This window comes from Lethenteron reissneri, chromosome 1, assembly GCF_015708825.2.
Source record: "Lethenteron reissneri isolate LAM-NWPU_2019-01 chromosome 1, ASM1570882v1, whole genome shotgun sequence".
NCBI classification, from domain to species: domain Eukaryota; kingdom Metazoa; phylum Chordata; class Hyperoartia; order Petromyzontiformes; family Petromyzontidae; genus Lethenteron; species Lethenteron reissneri.
Window position 1 is genome coordinate 8,202,432 of NC_083779.1, and position 15,570 is coordinate 8,218,001.

The following is a 15,570-nucleotide window of genomic DNA, read 5'->3' on the forward strand; positions in this document are numbered from 1 at the left end:
TTAACCACAGGTGGTGCCGCATCTCGGCGTAAGTGTTCCGAACCTCCGAGCCTCCCCCTTGTTTTCTTGACAATGGCGCAGCAGACGCCAGCGCGCTCATTCAATAACTTACTCTAACAACAACAATAATACCAACAATCCATCGCACTGGCTCAGCAAGCAATACTCTGCACTCTACACACTTTCGGGAAAACGTTCATGGCAGTTACTTGTTACAGAAATGTGTAGGGTTTTTTTTTTATATACAAATAATTCATTTAAGTTGTAAAAATGACAAGTGACAGCGTGCACCTTACGTGTCCATGCAGCACTACCAGCGTGTGGAGGAGAGGCGATCGTACCAGCCCCCCCCCCCTCTCAACCCAAACCTGCCCCCCCCTCTTCAAACCACCATGGATTTTCTATGTTTTGCGCCGACTTCTCCGGCTCGCGAGGACATCGCAGTCACCAACCCCCCGCCCCCCTCCCCCCACACTCGGCGAGCGTCGTAGCGCCAATCCCCGTCCATCCCACCAACCCCACTGGCCTCGAAGTCGCACCCCCGTTGGCGCGAGGGTCGATGAACGTGGCGAGCGAAAGGGCTTTGGCTGCCGCCAGGCCCGACGCCGCCGTCGTCGACGTTCGCCCCGTCACGCCGAGGCCTCGGCAACCTCCGAGGCTCAATTCCCTCGCGGCGTTTGGGGGTCTGGGTCAGGGGGCACGAGCGGGCACCGCGACAGCGTCCGGAATGTTCCTGTCCGCCCCCCCTCCGTGTGATTCGGCGTCCGCGTCTCCCCTCGGCGAGAGACCTCCGAAGGGGTCCCCCACCACCCTTCGTGACGAGGGAGCCCATCGCTTGCGGCGGTCTCACGTCCGCCACCACCACCACCACAGTGAGTGGCCTGCGCACTTCCCCCCGCCGCCGCCGCCCCGCGTGTTGCGGCGGCCTCGGCGTCTCCCCGTGCCGCCGTCACGCCTCGGAGCTGCGCTGCAGCGACTCGAGCCGCATGAGCAGCGGTTTCTGCGTCTCCTCCTCGTCGCCCTCCTCCCCCCCGCCTCCGCGCGCGTCGCCCGCACCGTCGCCGCCCGCCCGCCCCGCGACGTTGTTGTTGCCGTTGGCGTTGTTGTTGCCGGGGCCGCCGCCGTTGTCGCCGTTTTGCCCGCCCCGCTCGGGCTCCGTCGTCGCCCTGCCGTTGGACGACGAGGCCGCGGCCGCCCGCGCGGGCGACGCGTCGGCGGCATCGGCCGCGCTGGGCGAGCACGGGAAGGCGGCTTTTGGGAAGAAGCGCCTCTTCACGGCGACCGCCACTGCCGTCAGCACCGCCGTCACCAGCAGCCCGACCAAAAACCCCGGGCCGAACCCCGGCGGGGAATTGGACGTGGAGGCGTCTTTGCCGGGCACGACGTGCGCCGACTCCGACGTGGCCGCGGCGCTCGTCATTGGGTCCGGCCACACCGGCTGCCTGTTCGACTTCCGCTTGGTTGTGGAGGAGGAGGAGGAGGTGGTGGTGGTGGTGGACGAGGAGGAGGAGGAAGAGCCCGGAAGCTGCACGGTATAGTTGGCCACGAGGCGCCGGTGGCCGCCCTCCTCGGCCCAGCACAGGTACGTGCCCGTGAGATCCTGGGGGGCCGGGGGGGCGCCCTGGCGGAGCAGCAGCCCCGCCTCGGGCGGGGGCAGCGGCTGCCCCGGGGCCGGGCCCGAGTCTCGCTCCCAGGAGAGGCGCGCCAGGCGGGAGGGGGGAGAGCAGGGCAGCAGCAGCACCGGCGCCAGCGGCACGCGGACGGCCACCACGTCTGCACGCGACGCGGAGACGGCGGTGAGGACGGTGAGGATGGTGAGGACGGGACAGAGGAGACACGGGGAGGGAGAGACACAGAGAGGGAGAGACACGGGGAGGGTGAGACACGGGGAGGGAGAGACATGGGGAGGGAGAGACACGGGGAGGGAGAGACAGCGGAGACACGGGGAGGGAGAGACACGGGGAGGGAGAGACACGGGGAGGGAGAGACACGGGGAGGGAGAGACACGGGGAGGGAGAGACACTGGGAGGGAGAGACACGGGGAGGGAGAGACACGGGGAGGGAGACACGGGGAGGGAGAGACACGGGGAGGGAGAAACAGCGGAGACACGGGGAGGGAGAGACACGGGGAGGGAGGAACAGTGGAGACGTGGTGAGTGTGGAGGAGGTGAGGCTGGAGACGGAGTGCGGCGCGGTGAGCACCGACCTGGCGGGTGAGCGGAGCAGAGCGTCGTCGCGTCCCCACCGCTCACGTCCTGCAGCCACGACCTGTGCGGAGGGGGGGATAGGGGAGCGGTAGCGGTAGCAGTCAGTAAGCTGCGCTGCGAGCCCGGTGACCCGAGTTTGATTCCCGCTGACCAACACCGGTGACGATTATCTGAACCGGTCCTCAGCCTCCTCTAGGCCGTACAAATGAGTACCTGGTGCGATGTGTAAACATCATCACCATTGGGGAGACAAAGGCAGTCGGGTGTAGTGCTGGCGACCCACCCCCTCGTGTGAAGCGCCGGCCTAAATAGCTGCTCGCTAACAGCACTTGCCCCAACAGTCTGCGAAGGCTACGGGGGGGGGGGGATCTTTGTCTTTGTGCGACTGCCGCCCCGCTCACCCGGTGCCGGTCTCCCCGCCGTGACGCCTGCACAGCCTCCGCTGGGGGTCCCAGGCGCAGCAGGGATCCCGCGCCAGCACGCAGTCCCAGCAGGCGCCGTAGCGGCCACAGCGGCACACGGGCAGCTGCACCACCCCCGCGGGGCCGGCCACAACCACCGAGGTCTGCGCCGCACGTACACACCGCACGTACACACCGCACGGGACCGCACACGCACCGCACACGCACCGCACACGCACCGCACACGCACCGCACACGCACCGCACACGCGGTCAGGGCTAGGCCACACCAATAACCGCCACCAGTCGGCACGCAGAGACAGTGAGCGCGGCGCCACAGTCGTAGCGAGAGCTTCAGACTAGCAGCGAGTGCACCGCTCTAGTGGGCGAGTGCACCGCACCCGTTGCGAGTAGTGAGTGCGCCGCACTGGGAGGGGTCACCTGGTCGTGGGTCAGCACCATGGACAGCACCGGCTCCTGCTGCCCCAGCGCCTGCAGCGCCTCCACCAGGTGAGGAGATCCGCGCGACTCCGGCAGCACGGCGCGGTGCAGCGCGCCCGTGTCTGGGGGTGACGGCCGAGACGCGGCACAGACACACGCGCCGATTCAGGGGCTGGAGCCCAACACTGGGAATTCAGGGGTGTATTGGGGTCTCCGTGTTTTGGGGGTCTCTGTGTGTGGGGGTCTCCGTGCGTTGGGGCCCCCCCACCTGTGCCCAGCAGCAGCGTCCTCCAGCTCGTGCCGTTCAGCGCCGCCACGTCGACCACCAGCAGGCGGCTGTAGGCCACTCCCGGCACCAGCAGCCAGGGCCGGCCCCCCTCGGCCTTCACCGCCTCGTCCATCAGCGGGTGGTTGGAGATGAAGTTGAGCGTCTCGGAGGGCAGCGTCTGCGAGTCCCAGCCCAGGGGGCACTGCGAGGGGGGGAGGGGGAGGGGAGCGGAGGGCCGCGTGTCCTAGTGAGGACTGGAGTCCGCACCGCGCGCACCGCGAGCGCTGCAGCGTGCGTCACGTGTACGGTGACGTGTACCGTGCCGTGTACCGTGACGTGTACCGTGACGTGTACCGTGACGTGTACCGTGACGTGTACGGTGGCGTGTACCGTGGCGTGTACACATGGCATGTACGGTGACGTGTACGGTGACGTGTACCGTGGAGTGTACCGTGACGTGTACGGTGACGTGTCCACGTGACGTGTACCGTGGCGTGTACACGTGACGTGTACGGTGACGTGTACGGTGACGTGTACCGTGACGTGTACCTTGGCGTGTACCTTGGCGTGTACCGTGACGTGTACGGTGACGTGTACTGTGGCGTGCGCTGCCGGTACGCACGTGTCCGGGCCGTCGTGCGGGCAGGGCCCCCGCGTAGGGGGCCCACCGCTGGTCGGCCCCTCCCTGGTGCTTGAAGCGTCCGGAGAAGACGCGCTGCACCTCGTCCATGCGGTACGAGCAGACGGCCGAGACGGCGCCGCCGCCCCTGCAAGGACACCCACAGCGGCACGCGTCAGAGCCCACGGCAACCACGCGTCGGTACCCACAGCGACCACGCGTCGGTACCCACAGCAACCACGCGTCGGTACCCACAGCGACCACGCGTCGGTACCCGCAGGGCGGAGGGTGGAGGACGAGTCGCGCACCTGTGGTCCGTGTAGAGGGCGTAGAACACGGTGTCGGGCCAGCCACGGAGGCCGCGGGTCGACACGACGTGCCGGAGTCCGGTGAACGCCGTCTCTCCCAGCGAGCAGTCGAGCCGCGACTTGAGGAACGACGTCCACTTCTTCTCCAGCTTCTTCAGGCCGCCCTTGTCACCCTGGGGACGTGGGACAACGACGTTCCCCAGCTCACCCTTCGAATGGGACTGCCGCGGGCAAGTGCTGAAAGCGAGCGCCCCCCGCCCCCCCCCGCGACGCACGGCCACGGCGCACGAGGCGGCGTGGACGACCGGTAGTGGCGCCGACGCTTTACACACATTTTTAGATTGAAAGCTTTCGTGACTGCAGAGATTCATCTTCTTGGTTCTTTCGGTAAAGTCACGTAGAATGGAAATAATAAAATAATTAAAATAAAACATTATAAAATAATTCTCACGACGTTTCGGCCACAACACAAGCAGCCGTCCTCAGGTGGAGAACAGGTCTGTCGAGAAGACAGAGTCTGAATGACACACCCCAGGCTTGGAGCGTCTATTTAAGCTGGGATGGAGGGGGGAAGAGAGCCTTGACAAAATAATTTACATATCAAGAGAAATTTTGCATATTTATGGGAAATGCAGATATGCGATTAGTACTACTTGTGAAACGCGTAGGAGGTTTGGCGGGGGGTTTAAAGTCATATTATGCCTGGGCATTATGCAGGATTAGCAGCATCAAAGGGAGGAGATAGGGGTAACATTAATAAAGGGAAGGAATGTTAATGCTTTACACACAACCGCACCAGGGAGGCCCAGGACGGCTTCATGCGTGCGTCACCTACGTTGGCGCGAGAACACACAGAACTCCACGCGGAGAGTCGCCCGAGTTCCGGCAGCGAGGCGCAAGCGGTGACCGCAGCGCTGCCACCCTCCTGCCCCCTGGTCGTGCCGCGGGGGTTGGCATGCCCGTGTCTCTCTCTCGATTCCTACCGCCCCCCCCCGCCGGCCCACCCCGACGCGTCCTCACCGTGCAGACGCGCCCGACCCTCGGCACCACCACCCGGGAGTAGAAGTCGAACTCCACGGCCGTCTCCGAGAAGAAGAAGTAGACCTTGTCGTCCTGCTCCCGCGACTCGCTCTCGTTCACAAACTCCGACGCCACGAACGTCGGGTCTGTGCGGCCACGACACCAACAACAACAACGTCAACAACAACGTCAACAATACCAACAACGCCAACAACACCGACAACATTACCAATGACAACAACACCAACAACAACGTCAACAGCAACAACGTCAACAACACCAACGTCAACAACAGCAACAACGTCAACAACACCAACAACGTCAACAACACCAACAACGTCACCAACACCAACAATATCACCAACGACAACAACGTCAACAACGTCAACAACAACACCAACGTCAACAACACCAACAACGCCAACAACGCCAACAACGTCAACACCACCAACAACATCACCAATGACAACAACACCAACAACAAGGTCGTCGTGCATGCACGTACAGTCGAATCTCGATCATCCGCGGACAGTTTATCCGATTTGCGGATTAACCGCGCGCACCTGAGATTTTGACATAAATTAATAACTCGTGGATTTTCCCCTTTAGGCCCAAATTAATCATCTATAAACAGTTGTACATAGCTATTCTTGGATATATTTGATACAAATCAGGTGCTCAAACCGAAAAAGTATGTTCCCCATGTGATCGCCGCTTCAGTACAGGAGTTGCATATCTTTACAAGAGTAGCAATCAAAATTGTCAGTTGTGCTCCTCAAATTTCTTAAATTAAACATAATTTATACCCCTATCATAGTGGGTTTTTTTGCATAGAGATCCGTGGAAAATGGTTCTAAATTTTCGATCATCCACTATTTTTAATTATCAGCGGATAATCGGGAGACTACCGAGTTTGTTTTAGTGATCACAGTGGCTGAGCATAGGCCGAATCAAGGGCAAAAATGCCAGGCAGGAAATTGTAATACAGAGTTAGGCTACGTTTGTCAATCCCGGCCACCTGCCCCCCCGCCCCTCCGCCGATTAATATAATGAATAACAATTTAATCTTCATTTGAATCCGTACTCTTTTGCTCTTTCGGTAAAGCCACGTAGAAAATGTATAATAGATCGCGACGTTTCGATCGCCACACAAATGGTCGCCCCCACCTGAGGACGACCGCTTGTGTGGCGATCGAAACGTCGCAATCTATTATTAATTTTCTACGTCACTTTACAATAAGAACTTATTCGACGGAGAAATAATCGGCCAGCGTCGCGGGCGTCGTTGATGGCGTGCAAAGTCTGCAGATTTGAATTTCTACACAAATTGGCGGGGTGGGGGAGGAGGGGGGTTGATTTCCAGGAAAGGTGAATCATAGTTTGGGGTGGCGGAAACCTGGATCCGAACCCGGGGTTCCGGCGGTGGTGAGCGGGGCGAGGCGGGGGGGGGGGGGAAGAGAGAAGCGGGGGGGGCGTGGGGTGGTGGGGGTGGGGGGAGAGAGAAGGAGGCGGGGGGGGGCGAACTCACTGTAGAGCCAGCTGCTCGACAGCTCGCTGGACATGCTGCTGGGACTCCGCTGCACCACCGACTCGCTGCCCAGGTAGTTGCTGCCCGTGCCCGAATAGAGCTCGCCGCCTGCAGAGGGAGGGGGGAGACGCGGTGCCGCCGTCACCGTCACGCCCGTCGCTCTCCGTCGAGTGTTACGCTACCACTGGCGAAGACCAGAAGTCGCAAACGGGTTTTGATTCCTTACCCGTACCCGTACCCGGCCGCACCAGGATCGCAAACGGCTACTCGTACCCGTACCCGGTCGGGTATGGGTACCCGTACGCTACCCGTACCCTACCCGAAATGAGTGACAAACGGTTACTCACCGGTGACTCACGGCCTACCCGTACCCGTACCCGGCCGCACCAGGGTCGCAAACGGGTACCCGTACCCGGCTGGGTACGGGTAGCCAGGTATCGGGTAGGGTACGGGTATTGGGTACCCGGTTGCGACCTCTGGCGTCGACGCTCGATTAAAGATGAGAGGCGGGGGGGGGGGGGGAGACTTTTGTTGACGTGGGGAATGTTGGGTTTTCGATGGAGGGTTTCGGCAGGCGTGAGCCCGAGGATAAAAACGAACGAATTTGCCGGCGCTGCGCGGCACCGGCCGGCACAACCGAGAACGGCGACGCGGCACGCGGCTCCCGAATGCGGCGACGCACGGAGCTCTCTAACCGCGAAATCGCTGCGATCCCTCTCCGCTGTGGTGCCCCGCACGGCTGCGCCGTCTCTCTGCGGCCAACTCAGCCGGGAGGTCGACACGACGGCCCTCGATGACTCGCGTGGGGTGAGGCGTGGGGTGAGGGGTGGGGTGAGGGGTGGGGTGAGGCGTGGGGTGAGGGGTGGGGTGAGGCGTGGGGTGAGGCGTGGGGTGAGGAGTGGGGTGAGGAGTGGGGTGAGGAGTGGGGTGAGGAGTGGGGTGAGGAGTGGGGTGAGGAGTGGGGTGAGGAGTGGGGTGAGGAGTGGGGTGAGGCGCGGGGTGAGGCGTGGGGTGAGGCGTGGGGTGAGGAGTGGGTGAGGGGTGGGGTGAGGGGTGGGGTGAGGGTGGGGTGAGGGGTGGGGTGAGGAGTGGGGTGAGGCGCGGGGTGAGGAGTGGGGTGAGGCGCGGGGTGAGGAGTGGGGTGAGGAGTGGGGTGAGGAGTGGGGTGAGGAGTGGGGTGAGGGGTGGGGTGAGGCGCGGGGTGAGGGGTGGGGTGAGGAGTGGGGTGAGGCGTGGGGTGAGGGGTGGGGTGAGGAGTGGGGTGAGGAGTGGGGTGAGGAGTGGGGTGAGGCGTGGGGTGAGGAGTGGGGTGAGGAGTGGGGTGAGGAGTGGGGTGAGGCACGGGGTGAGGGGTGGGGTGAGGTGTGGGGTGAGGCGTGGGGTGAGGTGTGGGGTGAGGTGTGGGGTGAGGTGTGGGGTGAGGCGTGGGGTGAGGGGTGGGGTGAGGTGTGGGGTGAGGAGTGGGGTGAGGGGTGGGGTGAGGCGTGGGGTGAGGGGTGGGGTGAGGTGTGGGGTGAGGCGTGGGGTGAGGCGTGGGGTGAGGTGTGGGGTGAGGGGTGGGGTGAGGCACGGGGTGAGGGGTGGGGTGAGGGGTGGGGTGAGGCGTGGGGTGAGGTGTGGGGTGAGGTGTGGGGTGAGGTGTGGGGTGAGGGGTGGGGTGAGGCGTGGGGTGAGGTGTGGGGTGAGGGGTGGGGTGAGGCACGGGGTGAGGGGTGGGGTGAGGGGCGGGGTGAGGGGTGGGGTGGAGGCGTGGGTGGAGGCGTGGGGTGAGGCGTGTGGAGATTGGTGCAGAGAGTGTGTAGAATGCGCGGTTGTGGTGGGTGGGTGTAGGATGTGCGGTGTGTACAGCGGTGTGTGCGTAGAGCGGTGTGTGTGGGATCTTTAGTGTGGTGTGCGGGTAAATACAGAGCGTGTGTGTGGTGAAGTGAGGTGTGTAGTGTGGCGTGGGTGACTGGAGGGCAAAATCCGCAGACTATCTGCTGGATCTCCTCTCTGTTTCGAAGAACAAATGTGACCTAAGGTCTTCGCTCGTTTACCAGCTTCACATTCCTTATTGCCGTACAAATACTGGAGGAAGGGCCTTTGCTGTTGAGGCCCCCAGGGTCTGGAATGCAATTGCCAATAAACTACAACTTTAATCACTACCTGTGAGATCTTCACTCAAAACTGCTCTAGAGGAGTTGTACACCCCGAGCTGCCACTGCAATTCAGTGGCCTAAAATCAAATGTTTTCGTTCCGGATGACCGCTGCAACGTATGATCTTGTGTTTTGATTTAGTGTGCTGATCTTTAAAGGTGCATTGAAAAATGTTGATACTCCTACCGATGCTCCTGCTGTTGTGGAGTGACTCATGCAGCCAGCTATGGCTACAGGGTTTGGTGGTACATGTTGTTTATGTCGTTTATTGTGAATTTCGGTCACAGTTCCTATGATCACTGTTACATTGCTTTTATGGCTTCATTTTGGTGATTTCGAAAAGTTTTTTGGTTTGGCCATGTTTGTTTGTTGTAGTACGGAGTTGTCTTGTGGTTGTTGTTGTTTGACTTGCATCCCACTGGGATTTTTGCACACAGCGTTGGTGTACGGTTTATATTTTTTTGGAAGACTTTGCAGTTTTTTCCTGGATTTTTATGTTTGCGCGTAGTCACTTTAAGATGTTTTATTGTTCATGTTTTTTTTGTTTGTTGCGGTTGCACCCGATTCAAGAGCCGAATGGCTCACAGGGCTACATCAAACAAATTAAACTGAAACTGAAGTGTGGGAGCTGCGATGGACACGCACCGGTCATGAGCGAGGTGTGCCTCTGCTCGGGGTCAAAGGGGCACTTGCCCTTGCCGTCCTCCTCCATCACGCTCCCTCCAGGCTTTTTCACAAACGAGAAGTCGGCCACGTTCTACACGCCGGATCGCACGGGGGTCGCACGGGGTCACAGCCACAGGTCACACCAGCACGCGTGAACTCGTACCAGAACGTACACCGGCTCCCATCGACACACAACAAGCACGAACGTGCACTGTTAAATCATCTAGATTGAAAGCTCTTTTTTTGAGAACAGTTTTTTGTGTTTAGTTTGTTGTCCTTCCCCCACACCTCCCATTAACACGGTTGGCTACGTACGGTGCGAAAGAAGTTCAACGCACAGTACATAGACACAGTAATACTCACCCACACAAGCCAATGCATAACGACAACAACACCCCAAAGTGTGTTCCATAGTGCAGTGCGCGAACCACTGCACGACTGCTCCACCAATAAACACAAAGATCCCCCCCCCCCCACACCCGTATAGCCATAACAGACTTTTAGAACTGTTGATGAGCACCTTTGAAGGTTGGTGCGGCACACGAGGGGGTGGGTGGCCAGGAACGGTTCGGACGATCGTCACCGGTGTCGAGCGCGAGAGGGAATCGAACCCCGAGGCGGTCGCCGGGTTCGTAGCGCAGCGCGCTAGCCGCACTTCCGCCGTTCCAAACACGCACGCGCCCGCTCAAGAACACCCACGCGCGCGTCCCCACCCCCCCTGGCGTGTGGGGGGGGGGGGCGGCACCACTCACGATGTAGGCGCACTTGGGCTGGAAGGCGCCGGTGCCGCACGCGTACAGCTGCGTGCCGTTCAGGTGGTGCAGCACCCGCACGAAGTTGAAGCACTCCCTCTGCGGCACAGGGCATCCCACACGCTCACACCGGGCTCACAATCGCACCGGGGCCCCCCTCACGCTCACACCGGGCTCACAATCGCACCGGGGCCCCCCTCGCGCTCACAACACAGCCCCCGTTCTCACACTGATGATGACAGGACCACAGACCCACATGGCCACAATTTTGGCCCTAACGGACACACTGGGGTCCCCCGCAGTGATTATGGGATCCACACGGTCACAATGCCACCGCCCCCTCCCCACCATGGATGTAAAAAGAAAACCATGGTCATGTGATAGGCCTCCCACCCGCCGCCAAGTTACAACAGGATCCTGTGACCACAGCAGAGCCCCCCCCCCCACCTGCCATGCTCACGACAGGGTCGACATTCTTGACAGGGCCTCCCCATCTCCCTGCGTTGCGATGGGGAGAGGTGATGGTGCAGAGAGTGAGGAGAGCATTGTAGGCATTGGGGCGCCGCGGTGGCTAGGAGATGTTGACTACCTCGCCTGGTATGCAGGAGGCCGTGGGTTTGATCCCGACCCTGACGCCTGTTCTGTATTCGGAGTTTGCGGTGTCTCTCTCTCTCCGTGGTGGTCACGTGGATTTTTCTCCGGGTCCTCCGGTTTTTCCCTCCACATTTATAAACGTGTTCAAGAGTATTTGGCTGCTATAAATTTCAATGTGATAAGCCACTTAGTTGGGCTATCATTTGTGATAGGCAGGCTGCATCTGAAAAAAATAGCGATATTTAAGCGTAGTTTGTATTGGTTTATAGTACCTGGCTGTTCCTCTTCGACTGACACATGCCCATTTGGCTTTCAGCTTTCCAGGAGAGCTGATGAGAGAGGCAAACAGACACAGATGCAAGAGGGTCACAGCCGTGATGACGAACGCTCGAGAAAAGGACACGCAGACAGGGCGGCCGGACAGACAGACAACGCAGTCGGACCGATGGTCAAGCAGACGTCTCGACAGGCACAGGCATTCACAGACACAAACAGAGAACTCCGGTGACAACACGACTCAACACGAAGCGTCACGATGTCGAGGGAACCCCACGGCCGTTCACGGCACCCAAGCCTTCAGCAGACACCTCTCAAAGAGACGAAGATTAAACGCAGGGAGGTCACCCGCGTCAACCCGAGGTCGCAGCGTCAGAGGTCACGGGGTCAGGATTCATGGGCCTGCCGGAGGTCGCGAGTCTCAGGACCTCTAAGTCACGGAGTGTCTGGGTCACGAGCGTCGGGGTCCGTCTCTCTCGAGGTCCCCGCTCTCTACGGCCCCCCTGGATCCCCCTCCCACATCCCTCGGGTCTCTCTTGGTCCCTGTCCCCTGGGTACCCTTTGGTCCCCTGGGTAGTGGGGTCCCCCAGATCCACGTCCCCCCGGTGCCCCCACGCCCCGGGTCGCCTGGCTAGGGGTCCCCCCAGCTGCTAGCGGGGTCCCCCCCCTCACTCACGGCGGGGTGGAGCTCGCGGGAGACGTTGCGGGCGTCCAGGGCGAGGATGGCGTCGCGCGCGCCCACGTAGAGCGCCGAGCGCTGCGGCACCAGCAGCAGCGCCGACGCGTTGGGCACGGCGTGGAAACTCATCGCCGCCTCCTGCGCCAGCTCTGCAGGGGTGGGGGGGGGGGGGCAACGGTTTGGTGGGGGGGGAGTGAGGCCCTTGCAATGACAGAAGTAACTGACGGTGCGATAATATCATTTGAATGCGGCGCCGTTTGCCCAGCTCGAACGTATGTCCCCATCCCCCCTCTAGTACTCGATTAGTGCGGCCGAAACTTTCTGGCAGCGGATCGCTGGGGAAAAAAAAAAATTTTGCCTGTGCGCCGCTGCATCGCGGTTGGGCTCGCGTGGCCGCCGGGCCGCAACGAACGGGTCACGAATTCGCGGACCGCACGGCACACATTCGTGTGCCGCGTGAACTGAAGCGGGGGGGGGGGGGGGGGGCGTGTGTTCCGAACCTCCCCCCCTAAACCCCGGCTTTATCGACACTGCAATCGTCGAGCGCTCAATAATCATAAGCGGGCGCCATTTAAGTGCGGGGGGCGACGTGGGCGCTGCGGGGAGCGGTTGTTGTTGCAGTTGGCTCGCTCCGCTGCTAAACCGGCGAGCCGAGTTCGATTCCCGCTCACGCCCAACACCAGTGACGCAATTATCTCAAGGGGTTCTTGGGCCTCCCCTAGGTCGACTCGGCCTCAAATGGGTACACTGGGGGAGACAAAGGCGGCCGGGCGTGGTGCTGGCCACCCACGCCCTCGTGTACCACCGTACCGGCCTTCATAGGTCCTGCTACTAGCTAACGGCACTTGCCCCAACAGTCTGTTCAAGCTACACGCGGGACGGGCGGGGGTTGTAATCTCCAATGGGACGCCGCTGATGATGAGAGATAATCATCGGAGGCGAAATTTGCACCGTTCGTTCCGCCGGCCTCATGGCGCCGTTAACAACACCTCCCACTATGAACACAATCATTACGATCATCACTCCCTCGGAGTGGGGGGGGGGGGGTTGAACAGGCAGTGGGAAATACACAGCGGGCGTTCCGCGTGCGGGTACGCTGGCAGCGGGAATGCCATGCCTGTGGAGGGGCCCAAAGGTTCAAAAGGTCAAAGTGGCCGGCGGGTAACGGTCCACGAAAACGTGACGTGGAGAGGAGTTGCAGCACGTCGCTCGGGTTAAAGCCGAGGTTATTCTCGACTTATTTATTTATTCTCGTGCGAGCTTCGAAAGAGGCGGGAGATGACAGGGGGGAGGAATTCCAGAGCGGCGGCAGCGCAAGGGAAAGAATTTGATTTTGTTGAAACGGGTTTTTGTTATTCCGCCGAGAACTTGAGAAGAAAACCTTGGGCTGGTACAAGGACGAGCGAAAAACGCCAAAAACATTTGCTTCGACATTTAAACGTTACAAAACGATCTGACCTGGAGGGCGGGGGAAAATGCGACGAGACTTTGCGCGAATATTACGCACGTTTGGGACGAGGCCATTGCAGGCCAGCGCCATCGGCAGGGCACAACGGCTCGCCCCACCGGTTCTCGCTCGTCGCCCAATCCCGCACGGCGAGCGAGGTGGGGGGGGGGCACGGATCGGCCGACTGGCCCTTGCCGACCAGCGCACCGGAGTTTCCTTTGCTGTCACTCCGGTGCAGGCAATCTCACTCGGCTCCATAAGAAGCTCCCCCCCCCCTTCCACCACCACTTCTACCCGGCAATCCAACGGCCCCGTATAATGCACCGCGGGACGCGGAACAGCGTGGCAAGGAGGGCGAGCGGTGCGAGTTAAACGAGGAAGCCATTAAAACCACCACCATCGCAGCCTAGACCATCACCGCATCCTCCACCGCCGTGGCTGCTATCAAATCGTCCTCCATCACGCCCGCCACCACCACCGCCACACCCATCAACATCACATCACCAACCACTTTCACACCCTCCCATAATCGCACACAGCGCCATCACCACCCATCACCATCACGGCCGCTATCACACCCTCCAGCCATCACGCACCCATCACATCACCATCACATCACGACCATCACACCCACCACCATCGCAACACCCACCATCACACCACGCCCTCACCCACACCATCATCGCACAAAACCCATCGCACCGACCATCACCACCACAGCCAGCGCTCACCTTCGTAGGAGAAGCTGACTCGGGGCACCACCGGCCCCTGGGCGGCCACGCACAGCGCTCCCAGCACTAGCGCCAGTGCCGGCACGGTACCCATCTCCCCTGCTGCTCTCCCCTCACCACCCTCCTCACCACCCTCCTCACCACCCTCCTCACCACCCTCCTCACCACCCTCCTCACCACCCTAGGTGTTGCGTAGAAGAACGCAGTGGTCACCGAGCATAGCCAAGGGCCCTGCCGTGGGTCCCTTCCTCTGCCTCCTCCTCCTGCCGCAAACCGTCCTACCTCGTCACGCAGGTCGGCATCTGTATAGCACACAGGCACAGCGCAGACACAGCGCGCTCAGGCACAGCACAGACACAGCGCACGCAGGCACAGCGCGCAGACACACCACACGCACAGACACACCACATACACAGCACACACACAGCGCACTCAGGCACAGCACAGACACACCACACACACAGACACACAGCACGCACAGCGCAGACACAGCGCACACAGACACAACGCACGCAGACACAGCGCGCAGACACACCACACGCACAGACACACCATATACACATCACAGACACACCACACCCACAGCACACACACACACAGCGCACTCAGGCACAGCACAGACACACCACACACACAGACACACCACACGCACAGCACAGACACACCACATACACATCACAGACATATCGCACGCACAGCAGACTCACCACATGCACAGCACACGCACTGGCGGGCATAAGCACAGCAAACGCAACCGGCACGCATGGTACACGTATAGTACACATAGCACATGCATGACAGGCTAACACAGTACATACAAGGCATAGGACAAATGCACACACAATACGTGCACAGCACACAGCAACATGACACGCAGCAAAAACATAGCAAACAGAGCATACACACACAGCAGATGCACTCACAGCTCATGCAAATACAAAGATTCCCCATACAGCCTTCAACAGTCTGTTGAGGGTACTAATTTAAGGCCAAGTCAACCTAGGGAAGCCCCAGGGCTGGGTTCACATATTCGCCGCTGTTATTGGTCTCAAGTGGGAATCGAACCTGGGTCACCACTCCCCCAACGTACAGACACACACACGACCAAACACAGACACACACAGACACACACAGACACACACAGACACACACACGACCATACACAGACACACACACGACCATACACAGACACACACACGACCATACACACACACAGACAAGACAAAGATCCCACGTATAGCCTGAACAGACTGTAGGGGCAAGTGCTGTTAGCGAGCACCTATGAAGGCCGGAACGGTACACGAGGGGGTGGGTGGCCAGCGCCACGCCCGACCGCCTTTGTCTCCCCAGTGGCGATGTTTACACACCGCACCAGGTACTCATTTAAGGCTGAGTCGACCTAGGGGAGGCCCAGGACCGGTTCAGATCATCGTCACTGGTGTTAGCCGTGAGCGGGAATCGAACCCGGGTCGCCAGGTTCATAGCGCAGCGCGCTAA

General features: G+C 60.5%; 1 protein-coding gene across 4 annotated transcripts in view; it reads right to left on the reverse strand.

The window, feature by feature from the left end:
* Positions 1 to 807: 807 nt before the first annotated feature.
* Positions 808 to 15,570, reverse strand: part of LOC133346027 (semaphorin-4D-like) — a 45,815-nt gene continuing 31,052 nt past the window's right edge. For all 4 annotated transcript variants that reach the window (XM_061557334.1, XM_061557609.1, XM_061557425.1 and 1 more), the window contains exons 2-15: positions 14,074 to 14,375; positions 11,893 to 12,044; positions 11,213 to 11,269; positions 10,347 to 10,445; positions 9,574 to 9,685; positions 6,792 to 6,899; positions 5,264 to 5,409; positions 4,244 to 4,416; positions 3,939 to 4,083; positions 3,317 to 3,518; positions 3,049 to 3,170; positions 2,609 to 2,772; positions 2,207 to 2,268; positions 808 to 1,773 (exon numbers count right to left, since the gene is read on the reverse strand). In XM_061557334.1, the coding sequence (XP_061413318.1) occupies positions 950 to 1,773; positions 2,207 to 2,268; positions 2,609 to 2,772; positions 3,049 to 3,170; positions 3,317 to 3,518; positions 3,939 to 4,083; positions 4,244 to 4,416; positions 5,264 to 5,409; positions 6,792 to 6,899; positions 9,574 to 9,685; positions 10,347 to 10,445; positions 11,213 to 11,269; positions 11,893 to 12,044; positions 14,074 to 14,167 (2,460 nt within the window). In that variant the 5' untranslated portion in view covers positions 14,168 to 14,375 and the 3' untranslated portion in view covers positions 808 to 949. The remainder of the gene's footprint in view (positions 1,774 to 2,206; positions 2,269 to 2,608; positions 2,773 to 3,048; positions 3,171 to 3,316; positions 3,519 to 3,938; positions 4,084 to 4,243; positions 4,417 to 5,263; positions 5,410 to 6,791; positions 6,900 to 9,573; positions 9,686 to 10,346; positions 10,446 to 11,212; positions 11,270 to 11,892; positions 12,045 to 14,073; positions 14,376 to 15,570) is intronic.